A 16,262-nucleotide genomic window follows, 5' to 3' on the forward strand; every position below is an offset into this window, starting at 1 on the left:
ATCTCCTTCTATGCCCAGGTGACTACCAGGTGGATGTGGGGCAGGTTGTGGATGTATTCTGCCTGGACTTCAGCAAGGCCTTTGCCATCATCCCCCACAGCAAACTCCTGGGCAAGCTGTCAGCCCCTGGCTTGGACAGAAGCTCTCTGAGCTGGGTTAGGAAATGGCTGGAGGGCCGAGCCCAGAGAGTGGTGGTGAATGGTGCCACAGCCAGCTGGCAGCCAGGCACCAGTGTTGTCCCCCAGGGATCAGTGCTGGGCTCCATGCTCTTTAACATCTTCACTGATGATCTGGATGAGGGGGTTGAGTCAGTCATCAGCAAAATTGCAGATGACACCAAGTTGGGAGCAGATATTGATTTGTTAGAGGGTAGAAGGGCTCTCCAGAGGGACCTTGCTAGGCTGGACAGACGGGCAGAGTCCAACAGGATGGCATTCAACAAGTCCAAGTGCCAGGTGCTGCACTTTGACCACGGCAACCCCATGCAGTGCTACAGGCTGGGGTCAGAGTGGCTGGAGAGAAGCCAAATAGAAAGGGACCTAGGGGGACTGATTGACAGCCACCTAAACATGAGCCAGCAGTGTGCCCAGGTGGCCAAGAAGGCCAATGGCATCCTGGCCTGCATCAGGAAGAGTGTGGCCAGCATGAGGAGGGAAGTCATTGTGCCCTTGTGCCCCTGTACTCAGCACTGGTTAGGTCACACCTTGAGTCCTGTGTCCAGTTCTGGGCCCCTCAGTTTAAGAAGGACATCAAGACTCTTGAATGTGTCCAGAGAAGGGCAGCGAGGCTGGTGAGAGGTCTCGAGCACAGCCCTGCGAGGAGAGGCTGAGGGAGAGGCTGATGTCATTTACCTGGACCTGAGCAAAGCCTTCGACCCTGTCCTGCACCACATCCTGCAGCCCGCAAAGCCAATCAGATCCTGGGCTGCATCAGGAGAAGTGTGGCTAGCAGGTCGAGGGAGGTGATCCTCCCCCTCTACTCAGCCCTGGTGAGACCCCACCTGGAGTACTGTGTCCAGTTCTGGAGCCCCTATGGCAAGAGGGATCTGGAGGTGCTGGAAGGTGTCCAGAGAAGGGCCTCAAAGATGAGCAGAGGGCTGGAGCACCTCTCCTATGAGGACAGACTGAAGGAGTTGGGGCTGTTCAGTCTGCAGAAGAGAAGGCTCCGAGGTGACCAAATTGTCGCCTTCCAGTATCTGAAGGGGGCCTACAGGAAGGCTGGGGAAGGACTTCTCAGGATCTCAGGTAGTGACAGGACTAGGGGGAATGGAATGAAGCTGGAGGTGGGGAGATTCAGGCTAGATGTGAGGAGGAGGTTCTTCACCATGAGAGTGGTGAAACCCTGGAATGTGTTGTCCAGGGAGGTGGTTGGGGCCCTGTCCCTGGAGGTGTTTAAGCCCAGGCTGGATGAGGCTCTGGCCAGGCTGATCTAGTGTGGGGTGTCCCTGCCCATGGCAGGGGGGTTGGAACTAGATGATCCTTGTGGTCCCTTCCAACCCTGAATGATACTATGATACTATGAGCTGGAGTTGTTCAGCCTGGAGGAGGCTCAGGGGAGATCTTATTGCTGTCCACTACTACCTGAAGGGAGGTTGTGGCCAGGTGGGGGTTGGTCTCTTCTCCCTGGCAACCAGCAACAGAACAAGAGGACACAGTCTCAAGCTGCACCAGGGAAAGTTTAGGCTCAAAGTGAGGAGAAAGCTCTTCTCAGAGAGAGTTGTTAGCCCCTGGAATGTACTGCCCAGGGAGGTGGTGGAGTCACCGCCCCTGGAGCTGTTCAAGAAGGGATTGGATGTGGCACTCGGTGCCATGGTCTACTAGTCATGAGGTGTTCACAGTATCACAGTATAACTTAGGTTGGAAAGGACCTCGAGGATCATCGAGTCCAACCTATCAACACAGACCCCATGACTAGACCATGGCACCAAGTGCCACGTCCAATCTCCCCTTGAACGCCTCCAGGGACGGTGACTCCACCACCTCCCTGGGCAGCACATTCCAATGACGAATGACTCGCTCGGTGAAGAACTTCCTCCTCACCTCGAGTCTAAACCTCCCCTGGCACAGCTTGAGACTGTGTCCCCTTGTTCTGGTGCTGGTTGCCTGGGAGAAGAGGCCAACCCCCACCTGGCCACAACCACCTTTCAGGTAGTTGTAGAGAGCAATGAGGTCACCCCTGAGCCTCCTCTTCTCCAAGCTAAACAACCCCAGCTCCCTCAGCCTCTCCTCACAGGGCTGTGCTCAAGGCCTCTCACCAGCCTTGTTGCCCTTCTCTGGACACCTTCAAGTGTTTCAATGTCCTTCTTAAACTGAGGGGCCCAGAACTGGACACAGGACTCAAGGTGCAGCCTAACCAAAGCAGAGTACAGGGGCACAATGACTTCCCTGCTCCTGCTGGCCACACTGTTCCTAATGCAGGCCAGGATGCCATTGGCCCTCTTGGCCACCTGGGCACACTGCTGGCTCATGTTTAGGTGGCTGTCGATCAGCACCCCCAGGTCCCTCTCTGTTTGGGAGCTCTCAGCCACTCCAACCCCAGCCTGTAGCTCTGCATGGGATTGCCGTAGCGTGTTGGGTGACAGGTTGGACTTGATGATCTTTGAGGTCTTTTCCAACCTTATTGATTGTATGATTCTATACTCATCCACATTTCTGACAGTATTACACAACAGCCACCACAAAAATCAGGAACTTTTTCCAGGAAGGTGCTAAGCTCTAAGAGTACTCTCAGTCTCACAATATTCATAGAATTCATAGATTCACAGAATGGTTTGGGTTGGAAGGGACCATAAGGATCATCCGGTTCCAATCCCCTGCCTTGGGCAGGAACACCTCGCACTAGCCCAGGTTGCTCAAGGCCTCGTCCAGCCTGGCCTTGAACACATCCAAGGAGGGGGCATCCCTCACTTATGACTTTCTTCTCACGTATGACAAGTGAAGTTTGCCCTAGTGATTATCAAGAATTAAGAAGGACAATATTCTTCTGAATGGAGCACAACGTACAAGAGAATCTCCACATGTGAATCGCCTCCAAATCCTTACGCAGTGTTCCTGGGTTCATTAGGCTATAACCAAACTTTTTAACACCATCATTCTTTGAGCAGGTCTAGAACTGAAATCACTTCAGCAAAAAATCATATTGTGACATTTGATTTAAGGCCTTTTCTCCAGCAAGCCTTTCATTGCAGTTATTTGTTAAATGACACTAGTACTCCCAGTTCTGTTCACAGGATATTCCATTGTGCCCAAGCTGGACATGAAACTGCTGCAGGGAGCAGTTAGAATTCTGTGGCTGAATTCTGCCTATAACTCACAGAATGACAGGTGTCAAGTTGATATTTCATAGGAAACTGTAGTGTTTGAGCAGCTCTCCTACTCTTCTCCCTTCACTCCAGATGTTCCACCTGAATTGTAATACTGGAAACCACATGTAACCCATACAGGTACAAAAGATTTAAACCTCTTTTTGGATGGCAAACATAAAATTCCAGCAGACTAAAGCCTTGGATGAAATCTTAGTATCTCTTTCAAAATAGGGATTCTTTCGAAGCCCTTCTATCCAGGACATCATAGAGTAAAGCTGTCACAATAGCAAGGGTTTTTTCAATGGGTTTACCTGTCACTTAGGAGCTCTTTGTCAAACAATATGTCATAAAAGAAACTGATGAATTCCAGTGTAGAAAAGCTCTCATATGCTACTGATTTTATAAGCATTCTGATTCATTTTAAAAGAAACTGAGCAGACAATGTTAATTTCCTAATTTTTTCTTCTAAAGAGAGAGATTCTTTCCCCACTGCAAAATCACAGGCTCAAAAAAGGAAATGTATCTGTAAGAAGCTAATGTTACACACGTATCTCAGAAAATATACATGGGAATTAGAAGACGGGGGGAAATGCACAAAGGGGAAAATGCACTCACGTAAACAAAGGAAACAGAATTCATTCCGTCTGTGATTAAAATACTTTAGCAAGTTCAATAAGAGAGTCTCTCACAGAAGGAAAACTATCAAAATGGAAGATGTCTTTCTAAATGAGGCACATGCCACAGCAATTTTGTTAGGCCTGAACTTTACAGCTTTAAACAAACAGCAGATGCAAAGGACAACACAAATAAAATACTAAGACACAAGAATGTCCTGAAAAATAAGTTAATGGAGTTCTAGAGATCAGAGATGTAACTCCTGCTTTTATCAATGACTTCCAACGAACCAAATAATTTCACAGACCACAAGCAAAGAAGATGAAATCAGAAACCTTTTAAAGTCGGTCTTGTTATATGAGACAACATTCACAAGTACACTGGAGTACCAGGTTTAACTGGGCAGCTGCTTTAACAAGTGATTCTATGATGTGGACAAGGGTGTAAGACATAACAGTAAAAACATCAGAAGCATTCTTCCTTTTTTGGTCTTGCATTTGTTTCTGGTGTTTGGAGTAATTCTGAAACTGAACTGCCTTCCATTTCTAGCCAGAGATGTGTGCTTTCCAAATAGCTTGGGTTTTATGTGCTAAGAACATAGAGAACATCTTGTTTTCTAGCCAGCCACAACTTCAACTACATTGCATTTTCCAGGTTCCTTCTTTTCTCCGGTGCTTCCTTCTAGGATTGCAGCCGTAGATTTTATCTATGTGTTTTGGACGTGCTTTTTCTAATTTTCAATATTGTGTCCTATATACAATTTATGAGAATGGAAACAGACAATGACAATCTCATAAACTGTTAAAATGATCCAAAAAGAAACAAAGTACTGGTTTCAACTGAAAATACAGACTGAGACTTGAGTGGCCAGTTCATAACTTCAATTATGATTAATAAAGGCATTTTTAAAGGGCTCCCGACTACACTGCAGCCACCCACAGACACTCCCTGTACTTCCCCATCCTCACACATTCTAAACTGGGATGTGCTTACACATATCACAGTCCTTGGCTTTCAAGCAGCTGGACAAGCTATTTTCTTACCTAAACATATCTGAGTGATTCACATACTGAAATGAAACACAGGAATACTTACCACTAAGTTTGTCTTTGCAAATACTATACTCCAGAACAATTTCTGCACTTGAATATTAGCTCTGAATATGCTGACTGACAGAATTGCCATGCTTGTTAAAAGACTTGACCCACTGCAGCAACAGCAACACTCAGCTGTGCTCCGTTAGCCACTCTCCCAAACTCAAGTCAATGCTTACAGTGCACAGCAAGTGACAGTCCCATACACGTGCAGTAAAATTTCCTCGATGTAAAACGTATAAACAGGAAGAAACAGAAAAAAAACATGTAACAGACACTGAAGCTTTGTTCACTTTTTTTTTATAATCATGTTAACTAAAATGTCGAAGTTGTACCCTTCATAAGATTTCTCTAGTAACACTCTTAAATTTGAGTACCATGGTACCCCAGCAAATCAGTCCTATCAGTCTGATGCTTACTTAGTAACTTTATTACATAATGAAATAATACCATACCTATTATCAAACTAATTTATATATTCAGATTTTCTCTTTGACTGAAACAGAACTGCAGATGCATTGTAAAATATACAGACTGAGCATGAGAGTGTGAGAAGACTTGATGAGACAAAATCCTGGTATCAGGTTGGGAGGATTCTTGGCTAAGTTAAAAGTACCAAATTTTTCTTTCAAAACTTACTGCAAAGCACAAAATCACTCTTACAGTTGGAGGCTCATTATTTCTATTCTATGAGCTACAATAACTACCTTGGCAGAAATTACTTCCCAAGCACAAAAATGAAAGTTTAAAAAGAACTCTATTAACTTCTCCAAGGTAACTATCTCAAGATAAGAGAACATTTTGACAGGGAGAATTCAAAAGTACCATCCTCTCTCTCACAACTGAAAGCAAAGCTGCAGACACTTGCCTGTCTGTAACTGATATATGTGTTTGCTTTTCAGATATCGTCTAACAACTAAAAAAGAGTCAGGAAATGTCTGTTAAAAAACAGTGGAAAAGTAAAAGAATTATCTTGGCTCTTAAATCTCACCACAATTATCTCTAAGAGCTTTCAAGATTAATTATCTTCACAGACACTCCACACCTAGGAGGTTATAGAAAAAGTCTCTGAAGGCAGTGGAGTATATAGCTGTAATTTTGCACAATAACCTTAAACTCTCCATTTGGTGGTGCCAACTTGACAACAAATTTGAGGCTATACTTGGTTAGGACAAGGCCATAAAGAACAAACAAGCTTTTTTGCCAGAGGGGCTACCAGAAAGATGCTCAGGGGAAGAGCATCTTTTCCATTGGATTAACCCAGTGCCAGTGACAGCATGTCATTTGATGCTGACAGCAGTAGTAACTTTTGGTCATGCAGGTGGCCTTTGATATTAATGTTTTTTTATTGAATTCTGCATTAGGGGAGACTGGCTTTGAAATTAACTATTCCCTAACAGTAACCTTGTCTCCCTGCTTGGGAATTCTGTCATCAATGTGAAGCATAGATACTGAAATTCACTGTCTCTCTTTTATGCTTCCTAATCTGGCCTCAGTTTTACCTACCCACAAGAAATACCCTTTTTCTCAAACACACAGAGGTGAGCCCAAACAGCTCCCCATTGAACCAAGTCTGCCAGGTGGTTTGATACCCAAAACAAGATAGCCTGTTCAAAGCCTCTGGGGCTCAATCAACTGAGAAAATATTACACTGAGAAACTCATGCCATGGGTGACAGGCAGTCTTGAAAAGGACAAAAGGTTGAACACTTCCATCACTTATCCTAGCGCACTTGACAGAAGACGTGACTTCACTACCACTGGGAAACAAGAGGCAATCACTGCCAGACGGATGGAAAGATTGACGACAGGGCACTCCAAGTAGAGAGACCAGAAAAGGGGAAATCCCTTGACACGTTTCTGGAGATACTGAGCAACATCCGGGAGAGTGGGTGGGCTTCTCCCAAAAGAGAAGTGACTCAAAATCTGACAATACTTTATACCCCAAACTAATTTTAACTTCTCCCATCACTGCATGAGATAAAAATCATAGTTGCTGTAGAATTGCCTCCTCTTACATGTATATAATTCTGATGATGATACTGCCGCAATAAATTCCATTTGCAGCAGTAAGAGATGTCTCAGTTAACAGAAGGTGAAACCAGATAAACACCACTCAATAGAAATAGTATCAAATGACTTCTCCCACTATCAGAATAGACTCACTTATTTCTCTCACAAAAATGGTAACATATCTGTCCTAAGATGTGCCCTGCCACAACAGTGCAAGGCTTGCAACTAGTGACATTTTCTCTGCTATTTCTTTTTCCATGGATGCCATCAAGTGCATCACATGAATATGAAGTGACATCTTTACTAATACAAGTGGCACTTACTTATCTCCCACAATTCCCAAGTTGATTGTTGGATAGCCATGTTCTTGGATTGTAGCTAGGAGAGTGGAACGGTTACTGTCTCGAATCTTTCCTGGCAAGAGGTCATCCTCAGGGTTCAGTAGCTATAAAACCAGAAACAGTCTCAGTCAGCACCCTTGGAATACTGTGCCTTTATGCAGATGAGAATTTTATGTGTCAGGTTGGACAGGACACTCTCACACACTTATGATAAAGTACATAGGTAAAGCAATTCAGTGAATTTAAATTAATAGTATCTGCAATGTGATTGTTTAGTTGCTTTGTATGTTTTTATTGGCTCGTGTCTGCAAAGTCTTCTTTTGTCTTTATGAGAGCCTGTTTTAACTCAACCATTAGAAATCAAAACACAAAGAGTAAATTTACAAGTTATAGCTTCCATTTAAATGCTTTTAAAAGAACCTCACTGATGCAGCTAACCAGATTTAAAGGCATCAAAAGAAATTTCTAAGCTATTGTCTATTTACCAACAAAGATGTTTCCTTTTTAATACAACAATCTGCACTGGAGTAATAGACAGAAGCTTAAAGCTTGGTTCTTATATCAATGACTTGTTTGGATTAAAAACTTTCTCTCATGCTGGTATCATGGCAATTGCCTTACATGTTGCACACTTTGGAAATTAAAATTTCAAAACATATCTATGGCAACATATATTTTATGCTTATTAAGGACAGCACACTATTGACAGGAGGTAAATAATAATAGTAAGAATGCATCTGCCCAAATTAGAGCAATAGTATTAGGTAGTAAGGTAAAAATAACTCAAAGTGGAATATGGCTAAATTTTGATGCTTTGGCTAGTAGCAATATTTCTGTGAAGATTTCCACAGGAGGATTAAGAAACCAACTGTACAGGATCACTTTAAAACACATGATACAAAAGAGAGTGCCCACATCAGCAAAGGACCCTTTAATGCCATACAAGAACACTGAACCATACAGAAGACACTATACAGAAAATTATCACCTGTAATCCTTGCAGGTCTTTAGATAACGTTTCCTGCATGCCAGACCCTGTCTATAATATGAAGTCAGGCAAGATTCTGTCCCAGAAGGCTGGTCTCAGCCACTCACAGTACCCAGCAGTCACAGATTATCCTTCACTGGGGTTGTGGGAGTTGCAAGGACATGATCAGATGACAGAATTCAGCATATTAAAAGTTTTTAAAATCTTTCAAAATTCAGTGTATTCTATTGGGTTTATGGTTGTGCTTCATCTTCAAGAAGTTCACCTCCAAGGACAGTCAAAATTCTAGGTAAAACTTCATGCTGTCGTTAAACTGACTTGATCTCAACCTGCAAGTTCCTCTGCTTTTGCTCTTCCTGTTCTCTCTCTCCTGCTGCAGGAAGGAAGGAGCATGCAGCCATGTGAGTGCTTAGTTGCTGTCCAGCACCAGCCCACAATATGTGTAAAACTAATCCTGAACCTGCCTGTTCAGAGGTAGCTAAGACAAAGCAATTAACAAGCTGGTCTGAAGTTCTACCAGGAGAACGTTGTCTGGATTTCACCAAGTGGTCAAAATAAAAGCAGCACAGTACAGCACAGCACTACAGCAAGGTACTTGGTAGCAGGAGTCAGTTCTCAAAAGCAGGTTGATAGCACTACAGCTACAGGGGAGTGCTGCTCAAGAGGAATTACTCTTCCAGTCATGACTGGCAGTATGAATCACCACCCTGAGTACCCCAAAGGTCCTTCCCTGCTGGCAGGAAGAAAGCCGTTGGTGCTAACTGGACACACTACCAGAATTTTGGCAAAGACGGTATGTCAGACTTGTGACAGAAACCTTGAGGCAGACAACAAAAGCAGCTGCTTACAGGCTGATCCTTACAAAAATACCTCATGGCATCACAAGCTGCAGGTCAAAAAGGGAGTCTATTTGGGAACAGGGTGGAAATCACTATCCAAAACATTATACCTGTCCTGAAGAAGATATGGTAATTCAGATCTTGATTCTAAATATACTTTTCTTACCTCATTCCCTGTTGACATGACTGCAACCACTGGAAACTTGTTGACTTCTACTTCAGTTACTCCAACAGTTGCTAAGAGACCAATCTCAGAAGGACCCATGTGGGTTCCTTTAGCCAGCACACATTCACCTCTTTTAATGTCATGTCCTATAGGTCTGAAAATCATAGGACAGAAAAAAAGTGAAAGAAAATCAGCATAAGATTGAAAATACCCTTCCCTGATTGGTCCTCCTCCAGGCAGGGAGCGTCCAGAGATGTTCATTACTCAGAACTGTCCAAATCTCAATACTGCTCATGGTCAAACAATGACTACAAAAATCATCGGCCCTTCCCTTCCTTACAGAGGTATCTATATCACTGTATAGAAAGTAGGCTGTCTACAGACCTGATATCTTGGCCTGGTCGAGCCTGCACCAGGATTCGAACCTCCAGTTCTTCAGTGCCCTACAAAAATAAAGAGAAAAACTATGGTCAGTCAGGCTATTCGAAAAAGATTGATCAGTTTTAATTTCCCAGAAGCCTACACAGCTCACAGTTTTCATTGCTCAAAGACCCTATGGTTTAAGCATCATCATTTTCCTGATCTTTGTGTCAAGACTGTGTGCTAAAACTGAACAAAAATAAGAAATTCTGCCTTTGATGGGCTCACCAAAGAAAGACCAGCACTGAATAGATAGTTCTACCTTCCTTTCTTTTTTTTTAATAATCCTTGTGCCTATGTATCTTTCCTCTGTCACGTACTATGCTTGTCTACTGGTCTAGCATAGCAAGTGAATTCTTTCTACTCCTCTCAGCTAGCCTGAGCTGGTTGAACAATGTCCAAGCCAGCCTTCCAGCAGAAGCAACGATTTGATGGACGATGCGCCGCCGCATCTGCAGAAAGGTGGGGAGGAGCCACAGGGGCTGTGTCAGGATTTGCATGTGGATTGCTGCAGTGGAAACTCCTGCTTTAGAGTTTTGTACAAATCAAAAAGAAACTGATTCATCATGTTTATTTACTGTCAACAAGAGACAGTAGCCTGAAAAGTCTGAGGTCTGCTTTAATATTTGTGTTTCCTCCTGCAGAATTTCAATGGTTGGTGATTCATTCAATGCCAACAAATGGCACATGACCTGTATTGCTAACATTTAATTTATAAGTGGGTTCAGGCCATAGAGACTCTGCCAGGCTGTCAGCAGCACTAAATCTACACTTAGACTGGAACAGATTTTAGTTTTGTGTTATTATGTAGTACTGCACATTATGAGTACTTCAAAGCAATAAATCAGATACTAATATCTCAAGATGGACACAGGACATCATTGCCATTTGGAATTCTCACAAAGACAGTAGTGCTGTATAGGACACTGGCACTTAAAGGCTATACAGACTGCATTTTCTGACTTCAAACTAAGTGCTTTAAACTACAGACCCCAAAGTAAGAAGCAGTGAATGTGCTGTTACTGACTGCAATTCTGTTTACTTACTGTGAAAATATTAAACTCCTGAAAACCAAGAAATGAAGGACAAAAATTCCTGATTTTTTTCCTTTAGCACATTCTGTTCATGCAAATTCTGTTTCTTTTATACTTGCTCCTTTGGTATATGAGGAGAAACTATATTTGACTGCTGGTGTCCAAAATGTCTGTGCTGGTGCTCAGGTTGTACTTCTATTTCCTTTGTCCCACATCTCAAGCTGTAAAAGACACTTTAGGCTTGTAAAGAATATATGGGGCAACAGTTAAAGACTGGGGATGGTTGGCCACTCAGGACGATGTAAATTTTCCATGTCTTTGATAACATTTAAAATAGTTAGGAAGTGTCTAGGGAATCAAGTGGAGCACCAATGATACACAGTAATAGAAAAGGTCCTGTTTAGGACTCCTGGATTAGGGGAAACAAGAAAAAAAAATAGAATAGAATAGAATAGAATAGAATAGAATAGAATAGAATAGAATAGAATAGAATAGAATAGAATAGCATACCATAGCACAGCATAGCATAGACTAGACTAGACCAGACCAGACCAGACAAGGTTGGTAGAGACCTTCAAGATCATCACGTCCAACCTATCATCCAACACCACCTAATCAACTAACCCATGTAACCAAGCACCCTGTCAAGTCTCCTCCTGAACACCTCCAGTGACGGCGACTCCACCACCTCCCTGGGCAGCCCATTCCAATGGGCAATCACTCTCCCTGTGTAAAACTTCCTCCTGACCTCCAGCCTGAACCTCCCCTGGTGCAGCATGAGACTGTGTCCTCTTGTTCTGGTGCTGGCTGCCTGGGAGAAGAGACCAACCTCTGCCTGTCTACAACCCCCCTTCAGGTAGTTGTAGAGAGCAATAAGGTCACCCCTGAGTCTCCTCCTCTCCAGGCTAAGCAGCCTCAGCTCCCTCAGCCACTCCTCTCAGGGCTGTGTTCCAATCCCCTCACTAACTTCGTTGCTCTTCTCTGGACTTGTTCCAGCAAGTCAACCTCCTTCCTAAACTGAGGGGCCCAGAACTGGACACAGTAGTCGAGGTGTGGCCTAACCAGTGCAGTGTACAGGGGCAGAATGACCTCCCTGCTCCTGCTGGCCACACTGCTCCTGATGCAGGCCAGGATGCCATTGGCCCTCCTGGCCGCCTAGGCACACTGCAGGCTCATGTTCAGCCTACCATCAACCAGCACCCCCAGGTCCCTCTCTGCCTGGCTGCTCTCCAGCCACTCTGACCCCAGCCTGTAGCACTGCATGGGGTTGTTGTGGCCGATGTGCAGAACCCGGCACTTGGATGCGTTAAATCTCATGCCGTTGGACCCTGCCCATCTGTCCAGCCTGTCGAGGTCTCTCTGCAGAGCCTCTCTACCCTCCAGCAGATCAACTCCTGCCCCCAGCTTGGTGTCATCAGCAAATTTACTGATGATGGACTCAATGCCCTCATCCAGATCATCAATAAAGATGTTAAAGAGGATGGGGCCCAGCACTGATCCCTGGGGGATGCCACTACTGACTGGCCGCCAGCTGGATGTGGCACCATTCACCACCGTAACCTAGATTTGAAACGCACTGTGGAAAGCGTGACTGGGGACAACATGGTGATGTGTGGAGACTGTATTTACAGAACTGATGGATGTCCCAGAAGACTTTAGGAACACAAGACAATTCAAGATGGCTAGAGGTAGGGCCTCCAGAAAGATAGGGCATTATGTTCAGAACATCTTCCATTTGGTGTGTATCAGGCAGAATCCTTGTTGTGCATTAATATATTTTGAACTCTGTCCGAGCAGATGTTACAGTTTGAGCTGGGTGCCCCCCTGCAGTGTTTACTTCCTGTGTCCAGAAATCCAGCCCAGGGGTGGACACAAGAAATTATGTAGTATTTCATACCACAATCCTTTGCACCACTATAAGATGCAGTGCGGAGTCTAGCACTATCTCTTTTCTTCCTCCTCCGTCAGCCGGTAACTGGGGAGATGTCTCCTGGCTTTGGGCCTGGCTAGGCCCAAGGCCACGGGGGGATGGGCAGTCTCAGATCTGGCCAGCTGAGACTAGCCTAGCAGTGGGAGGGGGAAGAAGGAGCCCTGGGGGTCTCGGATGTACCCTCAGGTGGGGATGGGGTCTCTCTGGGTCTGCTTTGGGATTTTTCTTTGTCACTCTGCTTTTGCTTTTCTGTAAAAGTTCACTGCTTTCTATTTAAACTTTCCATCACTTTTGCAATCCGTTTGTCTGAGTGTTTATTGTTGCCAGGGGTGGGGAAGGGGGCTGCCTCAACCCAGCACAGCAGATTATTCTGATGGTTGCTCACAGCCACCATCCATATTGATGCACCAATGCTTGGTCTCGATGTAGGGTCTATCTCTTGTTTTGGCTGATCACATTTGCCTCCTGTTTCCTAAAAGATGACACATAAGCTCAAAATAAAAAGGGTGTGGACGTACGTTTTCAAGGATCAGTTTCTCAGTGACTGTGCATTTTACAAGCTGATGAGAGTTCTTCCTCCTGATGGGTAGATGTAATTCCTTCCAGTCCTGTGACTCCTACAGTCATTTGGGGAATGCTTGCTATGATATTTAAGTACTGCTGCCATAACTAGAGGTCAAGGAGCTCCTTTTGAAAGTACTTTCTGTCCTTTCAGAGGAACATTTTTGAGATGCTAGATATTTCAGTTAAGGAGTTCTTAACACTAAAAAGAAAAATATTCTTGAAATATGTAGCTGCTCAGGCATGAAAAGGAGAGAAAAATGCCACATTAATTAAACTGTGCTACCTCTTTACGTACAAGATCGCCAGAGCAGCACATTCAAGGACAAGAAGAAACTGAAGAGTTCTATCTCACATATACAGGCAGGAAAAGCTGCCTGTCTTTGCTGAAAAATTCCAAACACATTTTGGAATCCCATAGCCAAATAATCTGTTCTCACATGCAGAGGAGAACATGCACAGCAAAGGCAGAACCCAGGAGGACAGTCATTCAAAGAAGAAATGGAAAATATGAGGTTATCATCTGTGTTGCTCTGCAGTGTGATAGTCCTCTCTTGATGAGGTGTGCAGCAGCTAGAGCAAACTCTCTTGGTAAGGCTCCTGGAAGGATTAACAAGCAGTGAAAACAACAGTGTGTTTTATGGGGAGATATTATCTGCACACACATCTGTAACCTCAAAGCAGGACTGATTCAATAAATTCTCTGCTAGGAAGCAGGCCAGCACAGACAACTTGCTGACTTCATCAGATATAAAAAAATCTATGCACTTACAGTAATGAGGCATGAGAAAGGATCATGAGAGTACGTTTCAGTTTTTGCTGTCTTCATCAGCTTTAAACACTGGAATTAATCTGCTTACACCTGGTACTGTATCATGCACCCTGTTCTGCTGCACACAGAGAGTTTCAAGTCTTGACTCACATCATCTGATTCCCTGATGAGCTCTGTATCTTCCACCTGCACCACGGCATCAGCACCACATGGAATGGGAGCACCGGTTGTAACCCGCATCACCTGGCCAGGCATCACAGTCTGCGTTGGCTGGAAAGTAACAAACAAAATGTGATCTGCTTTTGCAAGGAAGAATCTCAAATCATTTAACATTTAAGGAAATAATCTGGACAACTGAAATTCTGATATGTGGCACGACTCTTGACATAGTAGTGATACCCAGACACCCACATTCCGGCATATTTAAGGATTAGGTCACTGCTTCAGATCTGGCTTTTTTCATAGGGTCACATATTAGGGTGGCTTCAGATTTTCCCTTTAGATTTCCACCACAAGAATACCTCCCAGAAGAAGCAACGTATTGGTAGTCTGGTTACTAGTCATACAAGTTACTGGCTCAGAAATGTAACAGTTAAATGGTGATCATTAGTGACTTACACAAGCAAAAATCTTGCAGCTCTCTGTAGATAAATATCTTTGCAGAGCATTCTGGTCCCCAGGATTGAAATTGTGCATTTGTTTGGTTGGGTTTTTCTCCTGTTTTCTTTTATCAGCACACTATATATGGAAATCCAGTGGTTTGTAAGTAATGTAACCAGCTGCTTTGTTTCTCAGAATCACAGAAACACTCAGGTTTGAAAAGACCCTCAGGATCACCAAGTCCAACCCAGAACCCTACTCTACAACCCTAAACCATATCCCCAAGCACCTCATCCAAGCCACCTTTAAGCACATCCAGGGTTGGTGACTCAGCCACTTCCCTGGGCAGCACATTCCAATGCCTGACGAGTCTTGCCCTGAAAAAATGTTTCCTAATGTCCAGGGTAAACCTACCCAGTTGCAGCTTGAACTTACTAAGGTGTTGATGGCATTTGTGACAGACAATTTCTATATGAAAAATGTACTGCATTAAAAAGTTATTCCATTCTAAAATGCATCTTTTGGGCCTTAAGAACCAACAAAGAATGCAAAACGTCCAGGACCCTGCCAGAAATCAGGGCCTGTGGTGACAAAAGGAACTATAACTACCCATGCTTTTGGAGTTTATGACTAGATGAGTTAGTTTTTTGAGGTGTAGTGATGTGAAACGTTAAAAAAAGCTATGATACAAGAACAGTATCTTCTAGCATTGGTTGCTCATATATTTAATTTTCTTTTTGTCCTTTGAGAATTTGATCAGATTAAATTTATGAAAAACATGATCAGATGTGTGTGTGAATCTCAAGGGATGTGCTCTTCTGTGCTACAAACTAGGAAGATAAAGAAATCATTCCTTCTCAGAATGCATATTAATGAACATCAATTTTACAGAAGCTCTTTTAAGGCTTTTGAGATCTCACACTTACCTGGAATAGGGCAGTGCTGAATTCTGTCCTTTCCCCTCAATGATGATAATTTATTTAATGCTAGTCACTAAATAAACCCCAGAAACAATCTATTGAGCACAGTTCCCAACCTGGGCACCTTTCTCCTGCTCATGATTACCCTCTCCTGTATGATTTGCAATAACCCACACTCCTTCCTGAGAAAAGGCCCAATTTAATGGAAAGGTAGAAGGTGTCTCTTTTCCATCCTATATTAGAGCTGGTTAGTCATAGTGCCTCTTACAAACATCATTAGAAAGCCTTCCAGGAAACGCTAAGCTCCATCTTTGCAGGTCTATGGGAAGAAAATCATTGCCTTCCATGGTGGAGTGTTTCACACAAAGACCCTGTGGACAGCTTGTGACTGTAACTTTCAAATGTGCCCTAGCCTCCCAAAAGCAGGATACCATCTGTAAGTTTTTCTAAACACAAAATAAAACAATGGCTGTTATCACAAACCCAACCATCTGGAACTGGAAATCAGAAAATAATACACAATCTGCAAATTGAGGCAGAAATCTCCAACTTGGCTCTATGGCCTCCCTGCAATTCTCAGTCCCATTTTCTTCCTCTCAACATAGCGTTTACATAACCTTCAATCCCTGCAGGATGAGCCAAATCTAAACCTATTTTGAACTCCCT

At 43.8% G+C, this 16,262-nt stretch overlaps 1 protein-coding gene across 9 annotated transcripts in view; it reads right to left on the reverse strand.

The window, feature by feature from the left end:
• The window catches only part of GPHN (gephyrin), a 275,331-nt gene that overhangs the window by 22,803 nt on the left and 236,266 nt on the right, over positions 1–16,262 (reverse strand). For all 9 annotated transcript variants that reach the window (XM_068162859.1, XM_068162862.1, XM_068162860.1 and 6 more), the window contains 4 exons: positions 14,227–14,346; positions 9,744–9,802; positions 9,360–9,513; positions 7,349–7,470 (listed from right to left, as the gene is read on the reverse strand). In XM_068162859.1, coding sequence (XP_068018960.1) covers positions 7,349–7,470; positions 9,360–9,513; positions 9,744–9,802; positions 14,227–14,346 — 455 coding nt within the window. The remainder of the gene's footprint in view (positions 1–7,348; positions 7,471–9,359; positions 9,514–9,743; positions 9,803–14,226; positions 14,347–16,262) is intronic.

Source organism: Melanerpes formicivorus, unplaced genomic scaffold (assembly GCF_026170545.1).
Source record: "Melanerpes formicivorus ecotype bairdi unplaced genomic scaffold, bMelFor1.0.p_v2 SCAF_68, whole genome shotgun sequence".
In the NCBI taxonomy this organism is placed as follows: domain Eukaryota; kingdom Metazoa; phylum Chordata; class Aves; order Piciformes; family Picidae; genus Melanerpes; species Melanerpes formicivorus.